The sequence below is a fragment of the Arachis hypogaea genome, chromosome 3, assembly GCF_003086295.3.
Source record: "Arachis hypogaea cultivar Tifrunner chromosome 3, arahy.Tifrunner.gnm2.J5K5, whole genome shotgun sequence".
Classification (NCBI taxonomy): Eukaryota; Viridiplantae; Streptophyta; class Magnoliopsida; order Fabales; family Fabaceae; genus Arachis; species Arachis hypogaea.
The window spans coordinates 555,875-570,514 of record NC_092038.1 but is presented as its reverse complement, the minus strand read 5'-3'; the positions used below and the strand labels follow the sequence as shown (position 1 = coordinate 570,514).

Below are 14,640 nucleotides of genomic sequence, written 5' to 3'. Positions count from 1 at the left end.
TATTTGTGTATAAATACATGTGTGACTTGATTTATTTTCAATGTTTATTTGTATTCTAATATATATGTATTTTATACTGGTAGCTAATTATGGTGGTTGATTTTAGTGTACATGTAACATTACTACATTTATTATAACTTATTAGCAAACATTTAGGGGAAATTTTGGACAGTATTTTCCTAATAAATACAAAACAAATATAACAAAAAACAATATTGATTACCAAATTATTTTCTATCTAACTTGATTTGTTTCCTGCTGCATAATAGCAGATAACATTTTTTTATATTAATATTAAGAGCATTTTTAATACTAGATTTAATTTTAATTTTATTTAAATTTTATAAAATATCATATAAATATTTGTGAAACTATATATCATAAATAATTATTTAAAATTAAAAATAAAATTTATTTTCCAATGTTTAGTCTTAATTTAGTTAGAATTTTATGTTACTTTTAATTATTTCATCAACATAATTATATGAGTAGCAAAATTTTATTAGATTTTTTTATCAGGGTGATATTATATCTCTAAATTAATACCGGTGTCATTTCATCGATCAATTTCAATACAAATTTCAATTATTCAATTTATTTTTTGAAAATATCAAAAGTAATTTTCTAAAAACACTGAGTTAGAGATATTCTAATGTATATATTTAATGGAATAAATGGTATTTATGTGTATTAAATATTTATTCCGCAAAATAATGAATTATAAATGTTTATTGTTAGAACTTTAATTTATGTTATATGAGTTATGTTATGTGTATACTAAAATTGACTACCAAAGTCAGCTACAAATATAAAATACATGCTGAAATATAAAAGACACATTGAAAATAAATTAAGTCACACATGTATTTATATTTTAATATGTATTTATACTGATTATTGATTTTAGTGACTGATTTTAGTATACATGTAGTATTACTCTAAATAAAATTAAATTATAATAAATGAATAATAAGTTTTATTATTCATACAGCATCATAAATTCCAGTTTTTTCTTGCAGAGGGAGAAAGAGAGCAAATAACATTTGATTTTATTTTTTATTTCCTTTCTCTGCTAAAAAGACGCAATAAAAAGCAGTATTTTCTTCTTTTTCTTCTGGCGCTTTCTGCATACTACTGTTCCTTCAAGCACCTCCGTTCTCTCCTTCTTCTTAAATATTCTTCCTCCTCTTCAAACACAAGCTATATAAAAAAAGCTAACACCTTTGTCGCAGAAACAAGATCAAAATCTAAAAGGGTGTCTCATTTATGGAGCAACAAAACCCTCAACAACCCTCTAACCCCATTTTGGACCACACTAGCTCTTTCAACAACAACACTATCGTGCCGAACGAAGCAAACGTGGTGGCGATGCCTGATTCTGGAGGCTCGGACTCGGTGTCAAGACCCGAAGCTGGAGGTTGGGAGCAGCATCATGGAGTGGTGGTTGTGAAGAGGGGGAGAGGGAGACCTCGAAAGTACTTCGACACAGACGGCAGCGGGGGAGGGATGATGACGTCTCTGACGTCAGAGCCGCCGCCTTCGGGGTTTGCGGAAGCGGTAGCGTCCCCACTTGAGAGCCCTGCGGTAAAGAGGGGAAGAGGAAGGCCACGTGGTTCCGGAAAACTGCAGATTCTGGCCTCCATTGGTGAGTGTGTTTCTTTCTGTTACTACTTATTACTACTATTTCATTAGTTTTTTCCTTTAAAAATCGGCTTTGCATGATTTTTTTGTTTGACTTTATTGAAGGAGGGATAGTCAAGTGGTTGAAATCATGAATGTAATATATATATATATATATATTTTTTGAGAGAAAAAAAAAACATTTTTCATTCATAGAAAAGCTAACTAACATTTACAAAGATGATAGAAACATTAATTCTATATTGATACCAAAAAAATAAATATCCTATATGTTGAATTATAATTTGATAAAAAAATATAATATTAAATTATTGAAAATGTTAAAAGATAAAAACAAAGACAAAATTAAATTTTTTTGTGTTTCTAGATCTACACATATGTGTTACAAGATAATAAGATATATCTGCTTCTTCTCTATTTCGGTCTAAATATTTTTTAGATCTAAAAGTTTTTTTCAGAACAACAATGTCTTCTGAAAGTATTTTCTTTTAGATCTGAAAAAATCTGTACCATCCAACTATCGTCAGCAACCATAAAAAAAAAACCAAAAATACCACCACAAAAATGAAATGAAAACACCACAGATAAGTTATTAAAACAGGAACACAAAATTAAGCTCAGATCCGAAACACGATCTGCGGTGAAAATCGTAGAAGGAGAAAAAAAAAGGAGTATGAAGGGAAGAGAACAATCACAAAAGAGTTATTATAGATCTAGATCTAGATCTCATATCTAGATCTCAGAAAAATAGAAAAATTAGAAATAACAATCGAAGAAAAGGAGCAAGAATGAGAAAAGAAAAACGAGTGAGAAGAAGAAAGAGTGATGGAAGGGTATGGACGGTAGGAAAGAAAAGAGGAAGAGAAGAAAGGAAGGAAGTTTAATGAGAGGGAGTAGAGGAGGGCCACTGCAATGGTGAACAGTTACAAATCTTGCGACGTGCGAAGGAGATAGTCGGCAGCGGTGAGCCAGCGACACAACATGCGAAGGAGATAGAAAGTGACTGCGGCAGCAACATGCGAAGGAGATGGACAGTGACAGAATAAAGGAAGATAGACCCAACAAAAATCAAATACTAATTAATGTTAATTGTTAATTGTTTTCACGAGATTATGTACAATAATTATATAAAATAAGACAAAGACTACCGTCATTACGTAAGTGCAATTACATTGAAACTTCTAGAAGTTGTGAATCCAGAATAATTGACACAGGTGATAAAGCTTTTTTTTTTAAAGACGTGAATTCGAGTCTTTTATTAATAAGACATAATAAAAAACAACAAAAAATACTATGTACACCAAGGTAATAAAATCATAGTTTTTACTTTGACTCAAAAAACTAATGCAAAATCCTAATTTGTAAAATCATTTGACAAAACGTAAATCTAACTCATAAATCATAAAATCTGAAAAATATAAGAAATACAACAAAATTACACATAATTGAATATAACACTAGCTAAAGAAGCTTCATTAAACAATTCAAAAAAAATATTTATTTAATAATTTAAAAATATAATCATATTCAGAATATTACAATAGAGTATATATTCATAAAAAAAAAGAATTACACATTCAAACCACACATTAGCAAATTCACTAATTTAAATGTTTCAGAACAAGCAAATTCACTAGTGTTCCTTTTTCTTTTCTTTTTTTTTTTACATAGGTCCAAGTCCACAATTGGACCGAACCCAACATAAGCTACCCATCCCCATGACCATCAGACACCCTTTTCCAACCCGTTTTCCCCCAACCTAGATCCCCAACACTCATTGCAACCCAAATACTCCATGAACGTGCTTACGAAGCTCCTTCAAATGGCAAATTCATCTCCTTTGGCGTGTTGGAGCATATTGTCCATAAAATTTCTTTGGAATATCTTCTCCACACTCCCCTCCTAGGTTTTTGGTCACTCAATTTCCATGAAGAGACACCGCAAAACTGCTGCATAAAGGAGATGTTGGTGTTGCATTTTCTTTCGCCTTCCTCGCTTTTCTGTTCAAGCTCCCAATTAGCCCTTCTCCGCGGAGGAGGAAGACAGCGTCAGTCGCACTGTATGTGATGCCTCTGCTTTTTTCTGGTTTTGGTTTGAAGAACGCCCCTACTGCAAGAACTTTACTTCAATCTAGGGTTCCTTTTCAGCTTTCTTCTGTACGTGTTGGGCCTGGATTCGGACGAATTTCAAACTAGCTTAGGGAACAATGGAACACTGCTTATAGATCAGTCTTCTTCCTCTTACACGGGGTCGCCAACAAAATCATGATTCTAGCGATTTTGCGACTTTGCTCGGGGATTCCACGTAAACAACACTGCTATCACTCGAACAATAAAATCGGAATGGAGAGGAGGTGCACAATCGCAAAAGTGTGCGATTTCGCGAGTAAAGTCGCAATTTTGACTAGCTTGATGTACACATAACAAAAACATCATTATCCCCCTTCTTTTCTGCAACCACCACCATAACACCATCACCACTAACTTCCTGATACTAATTAACGTTATTTATTTCACGAGATTATGTATGATAATGATATAAAATAACATATATTTTCTTAAAATTTTTAATTGATGCATATAGTCAAGGAGAATTATTTTCCTGATATAAAAATTAATGCCATATTAAAATCTAATCAATATTCATGTGATAAATAAAAATTGAAATAATATCTAAAAAATTATTTAAAAGTATTAAATTTTTTAATCACAATAAATTAAATTTTAATTGACAATATCAAAATCCACACATATTATCTTTTATATATGATAATAGTAATAATAACTAATAAGATATCAGATTTACTGACATACTACGAAACAATACTTAGTATCAGTAATAATATTATTTTGGGTGTAGATTCTCTCAGTTTTTTTCTTTTAATTATTTGATAAAGTGTGATCTCACATATTTTTTCACAAAAGAAAAACCATTTTTCATTCATAGAAAAATCAAACAACATTTACAAAGATCATAGAAACATTAATTCTATATTGATACAAAAAATAATCCTATATAATGAACTATAATTTGATAGAAAATACAATATTCAATTATTAAAAATCTTAAAAGATAAAAATAAAGACAATTAAATCTCCTTTGTTTCTAAATCTACACATATGTGCTATAGGACAGTAAGATATATCTTCTTCTTCTTTATATTGGTCTAGATATTTTTTAGATCTGAAAATTTTTCTATGAATAGCAACATCTTCTCAAAGTATTTTTCTTTTATATCTGAACAAATATATAACATTCAACTACCGTCAGCAACCATAAAAGAAAACCAAAAACACCACCACAAAAAAGAAAAGTATATGAAACAAACTCTAAATCAGTCAAGAATGGAACAATTTAATTAATTGTAAATATAGTAATTAATTTTATTTATTTATGATTTAAAATATTAGTTATTAAATGTTTCACCACATTCAAATTAGGAGATATGTTTAGTATCATTGCAACGTGAATTACGGAAACTGATTCAATTAGCTTCCGTCTCTTCACCCTCCTTCCCTTTCTAAATGCCTAAAACATGATAAATGAGAAAATAGATTCAGAACCATCCAATTTATAAAGAAAAGAATAATCCTAATGCCTACCATAAGCACCATCCACGTAGAGATTTTGAATTCATCCAGAGGCATTTGGCTGATTTTTTGCTAGAATCATCTTGGTTCCCTAGCATTATTGCCACAAAAATAAAATGAAAACACCACATATAGGTTATTAAAATAGGAACACAGAGCTAAGCTCAGGTCTGAAACACGGTATGCGGTGAGAACCGTAAAAGGAGAAAAGAAAAAAAAAGAGAAGGAGTACAAAGGGGAAAGAACAATCATAGAAGAGCTATTTTAGATCTAGATTTGAATATCAGATCTAGATCTAAAAAAAATAGAAAAGCCAGAAACAATAATCGAAGAAAAGGAGTAAGGATGAGAGAAGAAAGACGAGTGAGAGGAAGAAAGAGTAGTGAGAGGGTATGGACGATAAGAAAAAAAAGAGGAAGAGAAGAAAGTAAGGAGGTTTAAAAGGAGGGAGCAAAGGAGCAGAGGATGGCCATTGCAACGGCGAATAGTTGTAGATCTTGCGATGTGCGAAGGAGATAGATAATGATAGAATGAAGGAAGATAGACGCAACAAAAGTCATACTAATTAATCTTATTTGTTTTCACGAGATTATGTACAAGAACAATATAAAACAAGACAAAGACTACTGTCAATACCTAAGTGCATTTACATTGAAACTTCTAAAAGTTATGAATTGAAAATAATTAACACACATGATAAAGATTTTTCTTAAAAAGACGTGGATTCGAGTCTTTTATTATCAAGACATAATAAAAAACAACAAAAATACTATTTATGTACAAATAACAAAAACATCACTGTCTCCTTTCTTCTCTGCAACTATCACCATGGCACCATTACCACTACCTCATACTAATTAACGTTATTTGTTTCATGAGATTATGTACAATAATGGTATAAAATAACAAGACAAAGACTACCTTCAATACGTAAGTGCATTTATATTGAAACTTCTAAAAGTTGTGAATCGAGAATAATTGACTTAGGTGATAAAGTTCTTTTAAAAAAGACGTGAATTCGAGTCTTTTATTAATAAGACATAATAAAAAACAACAAAAAATACTATGTACACATAACAAAAATATCATTGTCCCCCTTCTTCTCTGCAACCACCACCATAACACCATTACCGCTACCTTCCTGATACTAATTAATGTTATTAATGTTATTTATTTCACTAGATTATTTATTTCACTAGATTATGTACAATGATGATATAAAATAACATATTTTGTTAAAATTTTTAATTGATGCATATAACCGAGGAGAATTATTTTCCTAATATAAAAATTAACGCTATATTAAAATCTAACAATATTTAGGTGGTAAATAAAATTTAGAATAATATCTAAAAATTATTTAAAATTATTAAATTTTTTAATAACAATAAATTAAATTTTAATTGACAATATCAAAATCCACACATATTGTCTTTTTTATATTATAATAGTAATAATAACTAATAAGAAATCAGATTTATTGGCATACCACAAAACAATTAAAGAATGAAAAGTGAGAGATCACACTTTACCAAACAATTAAGAGAAAAAAATTGAAAGGATCCATTCCTATATTATTTTGTCCTTTTAACCTCAAAAGTCAAAGTTAGGGTGGACATTCAAGTCACACAAGCAAACAAGAGTAACGTAATAAATAATATAAAATTGTAAAAAATACTATGTACACAAAGCAAAAATATCATTGTCTCCTTCTTCACTGCAACCACTACCATGACACCATCACCACTACGTTTCTGATACTAATTAATGTTATTTATTTTATGAGATTATGTACAATAATGATATAAAATACAAGATAAAAACAACCGCAAATACATAAGCGTATTTATATTGAAACTTCTAAAAATTGTGAATCGAGAATCATTGACACACAGGTGACAAAATTTCTTCTTAAAAATACGTGGATTCGAGTCTTTTATTAACAAGACATAATAAAAAACAAAAATACTATCTATGTACACATAACAAAAACATCACTGTCTCCCTTCTACTCTGCAACCACCACTATGACACCATTACCACTATCTTCTTGATACTAATTAATGTTATTTGTTTCATGAGATTATGTACAATAATGATATAAAACAACAAGACAAAGACTATCGTTAATACGTAAGTTCATTTACAATGTCATTTGTGATGCAGGTGGGTTTGTTGCAGAAACAGCTGGTGGAAGCTTCACACCTCATGTGATGATTGTTGGTACTGGAGAGGTAAGAGGTAACACAAAAATTAGACACCGCAAAATGATTAATTGTTGATATTTAATTTATGATATTTCAGGATGTGGTAAGTAGGATATTGTCATTTTTCCAAAAAGGCCCTCGTGCTGTTTGCATACTTTCAGCAACTGGTTCTGTGTCTAGTGTTGTGATTCGCCAACCTGGTGGTCTATTGAGATATGAGGTAACTATCAACAATAAAAAAGACATTGTTTTTCTTATTCTTTCCCAATTGATTTTGTGTTACATATATATACAGGGTAGGTTTGAGATTTTATCTTTATCTGGATCATGCACCTACATCAATGGCACTGGTAATGCATATCGCAAAGATGGCATGTTGAGTGTTTCTCTTGCTAAACCTGATGGCAGGGTTTTTGGTGGTGGCATTGAGAACTCTTTGATTGCTGCTGCCCCTATTCAAGTAAACCATTTCATATAAACATGTTCATATTTCATTACTACTGTTCCTTATGTTTAAAGTAATGTTATTAATTTTCAATCATAGATAGGATTCAAAGAATGTTTTATGCCAATGGCTAGTAGTAAGCTTTCCATATATAAGCAACTTGGAGTTGTAGTGTTTGTATACTATTCGTACTTTTTGGTGTGCTTACAAGCTTATGAGATTCTGGGATCCTAACTTGAGTTATGTCTACACCAAGTCGGGAGATCAACCTGCAAAGCACTTCGATGCTTAAGTCAATAGTGCACCTAGTATGATTGTAGTGAATTATTCCTTACCTCACGAGTTTCCCTTTTTCCTATATTATACCTTTCGGACTGCCCGGACAGCCAGGGCGGTCCGGTTCGTTCGGACAGCCCAGTCCGTTCGTAATCGTTAGGCATTTACGACCTTAAAATGTATGTTTCGATGTCATAACAGCTTTCCAAGATAATGATTCTATTTATTTTAATGATATATCTGTTATCCATTAATAGTGTTGGTAACGTACTATTCTCATTTAATCGGATTCTCAGTATACTATTCTTGTCCAAAATACATACATTATATCCAAACACATTTTATTACTTGTTAGCTTAATGATGTACCATATTCTTCAAAGCATAAACTATATACTTTGAGTAATTATTAATTATTAATGTAACCTTGTAGCTTGTTTTGGCCACTTTCAAGCAACACATTAGCAACCAAATCAAGAAGAGGTACTCATCTGACCCTTCTTCTGATGGTGTCCCCTATGCTGCTGTGACAGGCGTTGCTGTCGAGCTGAATATTCCGGATTCCTCAAGGGGTAGCCATAAAGTTCTTAAGTTGTCATTGCAAGAACAAAGTTTCCCTTCACCACCAGGAAGAACAAAAGCAGTTCAAGATGGCGTCACAATTGTAACAACTAATGACATATCGGATAATGTGATTCCTACGACAACAAATGGGGTATCAAATAATGTCATTCATGAAGATCTCAACATGCATTCTTCTTCAATTGAGGATGCTATTGACCTTGACCAAACAACCTCACTAGCCGATGTGGATACTAATTAATGTTATATGCTAAATGCTTTATAGAGTCTGAAAAGTTGAGTTGTTTATCTAGTTTTTGTAGGTAATAGAGAACTATTTATGTGATATAAATAAATTTAAAAATTACAAATGTTGTAATTAATTTTATTTTATCAACTCTTTTTATGATTGTTAATGATATTTCTCGTACTCTTTTAGTGTAAGTAAAATTTATTGTTTTCTTTCAGGAAAAAAAATACGGCTCTGTTTTCTATTTTCTCTGGTGAAACTCATCATCTAGTTTATTTTTTTTAATTGAGATAAATTAGACATTTTTCAATCCTAAATATTATAAACTCAAGCATAATTCACATTTACACGCACATTTAAGGGTTTTATCCACTATTTGTCCATTACTAAAGTTCCAAATTAGGTGCAGAATATTAAAAGCTTTAGATCCAATTCATTATCTAGTTCCAGTTAACAACTTTGGAGCTTGATCTGATTAGGCTACAATTTGGTTCTTAAAAAGATGTGGATTCAAGTCTTTTATTAGTAAGACCTAATGAAAAATAACTAAAATACTATGTATACATAACAAAAATATCATTGCCCCTTCCACTACCATCACCACTACTTTCTTACAATCATTCAACTAATAAAAAAATAATTAAACAAAACAACACAATATCTAATAGGCTCTTTATAGTATAATTGATCAACCTAACAAACATTAATCAAAATTCATATAAACAAACAATAAAATATACTTAAAAAAATGTAAAGAACCAAAGGAAGAAAATGTAGTGAAAAATACAAGTAGAGGAAGAACAGGATGTCATGAAAAAGAGGAAGAAAGGTACATCTAGAAGATGGCAGCAAAGATAGAGATTTGGACGCCAGACACATATAAAATTCTAACACATATTTAAGTAATTAATTTTTTGTGTACGCATCAAGTTTTGAATTAACTTTTATAACTCATTATTCTGCGGAATAAATATTTAATACACATAAATACCATTTATTTCGTTAAATTTTTATATTACAGTATCTCTAATTGAGTGTTTTTAGAGTATTATTTTTTATATTTTCAAGAAATAAATTGAATAATTGAAATTTGTGTTAGAATTGATTGATAAAATGATACCGGTATTAACTTAGAGATATAATATCACCTTGATAGAAAATCAATAAAATTTTGCTATTCATATAATATGTTAATGAAATAATTAAAAATAACATAAATTTCTAACACATATTTAATTAATTGATTTTTTGTGTACACATAAAGTTTTGAATAAACTTTTATAATTCATTATTTTGCGGAATAATATTTAATACACATAAATACCATTTATTCCATTATATATATATATATATATATATATATATATATATATATATTATCTCTAATTGAGTGATTTTAGAATATAACTTTTACTATTTTCAAAAAATAAATTAAATAATTGAAATTTGTATTGGAATTGATTTATGAAATGACACCGATATTAACTTAGAGATACAATATCACCTTCATAGAAAACTAATAAAATTTTGCTACTCATATAATTATGTTGATAAAATAATTAAAAGTAACATAAAATTCTAACTAAATTAAGACTAAGTATTGGAGGAATAAATTTCAATTTTAATTTTAAATCATTATTTATGATATATAGTTTTACAAATATTTATATGATATTTTATAAAAGATAAAATAAATTAAAATTAAAATTAAATCTAGTATTAAAAATGCTCTTAATATTATTATAAAAAAATGTTATCTGGTATTATGCAGCAGGAAACAAATCAAGAGAAGTTAGATAGAAAAATATTTGGTAATCAATATTGTTTTTTGTTATATTTGTTTTGTATTTAGAATAATACTAACCAAAATTTCCCCTAATGTTTGCTAATAAGTAATAAGTTATATTAAACGAAAAAAAATGTTATTTGCACATTAAATTAAAATTAGCTACTAAAATAAGCTATTAATATATTTGTGTATAAATATATGTGTGACTTGATTTATTTTTAATGTATATTTGTATTCTAATATGTATTTTATACTAGTAATTGATTTTGATAGCTAATTTTAGTATTTTCTAAATGAAATTAAATTAAAATAAATGAATAATAAATATTATTATTCATTCAGTGTCATAATTTAGAAATTCCAGTTTTTTCTTGCAGAGAGAGAAAGACAGCAAAGAACATTTGATTTTATTTTTTATTTCCTTCCTCTACTAAAAAGACGCAATAAAAAGCAGTATTTTCTTCTTCTTCTTCTCGCGCTTTCTGCATATTACTGTTCCTTCAAGCACCTCCATAACTCATATAACATAAAGTTCTAACACATACAACATAAATAATTTTATACTTGTGACTGACTTTGGTGGCTGATTTTAGTGTACACATAACATAACTCATATAACATAAAGTTCTAACACATATAACATAAATGAAAGAAAAATGTTACTTGTACGTTAAATTAAAATTAACTAAATACATATTTTGGTGGTTGATTTTAGGGTACATGTATTACTCTATTTAATATAACTTATTAGCAAACATTAGGGAAAAATTTGGTTAGTATTTTCCTAATAAATACAAAACAAATATAACAAAAAACAATATTGATTACCAAATTATTTTCTATCTAACTTGATTTGTTTCCTGCTGCATAATAGCAGATAACATTTTTTTATAATAATATTAAGAGCATTTCTAATACTAGATTTAATTTTAATTTTATTTTAAATTTTATAAAATATCATATAAATATTTGTGAAATTATATATCATAAATAATGATTTAAAACTAAAAGTGAAATTTATTCTTCCATTGCTTAGTCTTACTTTAGTTAGAATTTTATGTTACTTTTAATTATTTCATCAACATAATTATATGAGTAGCAACATTTTATTAGTTTTTTTATCAAGTTTGTATCTCTAAACTAATACTATTCCATCGATCAATTTCAATACAAATTTCAATTATTTAATTTATTTTTTGAAAAAATCAAAAGTAATATTCTAAAAACACCCAATTTGAAATACTCTAATATATATATATATATATTTAACGGAATAAATGGCATTTATGTGTATTAAATATTTATTCCGCAAAATAATGAATTATAAAAGTTCATTCAAAACTTGATGTGTACACAAAATATCAATTACTTAAATATATGTGTTAGAATTTTAGGTTATCTTAAATTATTTGATCAACATATTATATGAGCAGAAAAATTTTATTGGTTCTTTATCAAAGTAATATTGTATCACTAAGTTAATATCAGTGTCATTTTATCAATTAATTCTAATACAAATTTCAATTATTCAATTTATTTATTGAACATATAAAAAATAATACTCTAAAAACACTCCATTAGAAATACTCTAATGTAAAAATTTGACAGAATAAATGGTATTTATGTGTATTAAATATTTATTCCGCAGAATAATGAGTTATAAAAGTTTATTCAAAACTTGACGTGTACACAAAAAATTAATTACTTAAATATATGTTAGAATTTTATGTTATTTTTAATTATTTTATCAATAAAATTATATGAGTAGAAAAATCTTATTGGTTCTCTATCAAGGTAATATCGTATCTCTAAGTTAATACCGGCGGTATCATTTTATCATCAACTTTAATGCAAGTTTCAATTATTCAATTTGTTAAAAATATAAAAAATAATACTCTAAACACACTTTATTGGAGATGCTCTAATATATATATATATATATATATATATATATATATATATATTTAAAGTAATAAATGAAATTTATGTGTATTAAATATTTATTCCACATAATAATGAGTTAGAAAAGTTTATTCAAAATTTATTGTGTATATATAAAATAATTACTTATATATGTGTTAAAATTTTATGTTATTTTTAATTATTCATCAACATAAATATATTAGTAACAAAATTTTATTAGTTCTCTCTATTAAGGTTATATCGTATCTCTAAGTTAATACTGATGTCATTTCATCAATCAACTCTAATACAAATTTCAATTATTCAATTTAGGGATAAATACTTTTTTCGTCCCCAAGGTTTGGGTCGAAATCAAAATCGTCCCCGACCTTTTTTTATTAAAATCATGCTCAACGTTTAAAAACGCTTTAAAATCATCCTTTCTCAAATTTTTGGACCAAAATACCCTCATCATCATCATTCTCTTCTTCACCTTCCTCACCCCACCACCTCCACTGCCACCAAACAGCAACAACACCATACCACCACAACCACCATCAACAGCAACCAACACCATACCACCACAACCACCATCAACACCAACACCACCACCACCACCAACAGCATCAAGCCCCTCATCGTAACCCCCCACCCCTCATCCCCTCACCCCCTCACCCCCTCACCGTAACCCCCCACCCCTCACCCCACTCCCTCACCGTAACCCCCACCCCCTTCCTCATACCCCTCTCTTCATGGTCATCATCATCATTATCAACAGATTTCATTAACAACAACAAATTTCATCAAAAATCCAGAAATTCAAATTTCAACAACAACAAATTTCATCAACAACAACAAAGTTCATCAAAAATCTAGTTCACAAAAGAAGAAGAAGCGGTGGTGTGGTGCGGTGCGGCATAACGGCAGGGCGGCTGTGCGGTGGTGCGGTGGTAAGAAGAAGAAGAAGAAGAAGAAGAAGAAGAAGAAGAAGAAGAAGATGGTCGTGCGGTGGTGCGGTGCGGTGTGGTGCGGCAGGACGGCAAAGCAGCAGGGCAGGGCGGCGGTCCCCCTTCTCTCTCCCTCCCCCCTTTTTCTCGCGGCCTCCCCCCTTTCTTTCTCTCCCCAGTCCCCACCCCCTTTTCTTCTTTTTATTTATTTATTTATTTTATATTTATTTTATTTTATAATTTTTTAATAATAAAGGATAATTTGATAAAAAATAAAATTGAAGTAAAAAAGAACAATTTTATAACGTTTTGTAACGTTGAGGATGATTTTAATAAGAAAAAAAGGTCGGGGACGATTTTGATTTCGATCCCAGACCTTGGGGACGAAAAAAGTACTTATCCCTTCAATTTATTTTTTCAAAATATCAAAAATATTACTCGAAAAACACTTTATTAGAAATGCTCTATTTTATATATATTTAACGTAATAAATGGTATTTGTGTTATTTTAAATGAAATTAAATTATAATAAATGAATAATAAATTTTATTATTCATACAACCTCATCATTCAGAAATTTCAGTTTTTTCTTGTAGAGAGAGACAGCGCGCAAAAAACATTTGATCTTATTTTTTATTTCCTTCCTCTGCTAAAAAGACGCAATAAAAAGCAGTGTTTTCTTCTTCTTCTTCTCGCGCTTTCTGCATACTGCTGTTCCTTCAAGCACCTCCATAACTCATATAACATAAAGTTCTAACAAATACAACATAAATGATTTTATAGTTGTGGCTGATTTTAATGTACACATAGCATAATTCATATAACATAAAGTTCTAACACATATAACATAAATGAAAGAAAAATGTTACTTGTAAGTTAAATTAAAATTAACTATCAATGTATTTGTGTATAAATACGTCTGTGACTTGATTTATTTTCAATGTTTATTTATATTCTAATATATATGTATTTTATACTGGTAGCTAATTATGGTGGTTAATTTTAATATACATGTAACATTACTCTATTTATT

General features: G+C 29.0%; 1 protein-coding gene across 1 annotated transcript; it reads left to right on the top strand.

Annotated features, from left to right (window-relative positions):
- The first annotated feature begins 1,066 nt into the window (after positions 1-1,066).
- Positions 1,067-9,050, top strand: LOC112784950 (AT-hook motif nuclear-localized protein 11). The gene is made up of 5 exons (XM_025828337.3): positions 1,067-1,645; positions 7,398-7,465; positions 7,536-7,658; positions 7,734-7,898; positions 8,592-9,050. The coding sequence occupies exons 1-5, from the start codon at positions 1,267-1,269 to the stop codon at positions 8,979-8,981; spliced, it is 1,125 nt and encodes a 374-aa protein (XP_025684122.1). The 5' UTR covers positions 1,067-1,266; the 3' UTR covers positions 8,982-9,050.
- Positions 9,051-14,640: the final 5,590 nt, after the last annotated feature.

What these genes read in the sequence shown, in the direction of transcription:
- LOC112784950 (XM_025828337.3), top strand. Translation starts at nt 1,267, where the DNA reads ATGGAGCAACAAAACCCTCAACAACCCTCTAACCCCATTTTGGACCAC. An exon ending in GCAGATTCTGGCCTCCATTG is followed by an intron (nt 1,646 to 7,397) that starts GTGAGTGTGTTT and finishes TTTGTGATGCAG; the next exon opens with GTGGGTTTGTTGCAGAAACA. An exon ending in TTGCTGCTGCCCCTATTCAA is followed by an intron (nt 7,899 to 8,591) that starts GTAAACCATTTC and finishes GTAACCTTGTAG; the next exon opens with CTTGTTTTGGCCACTTTCAA.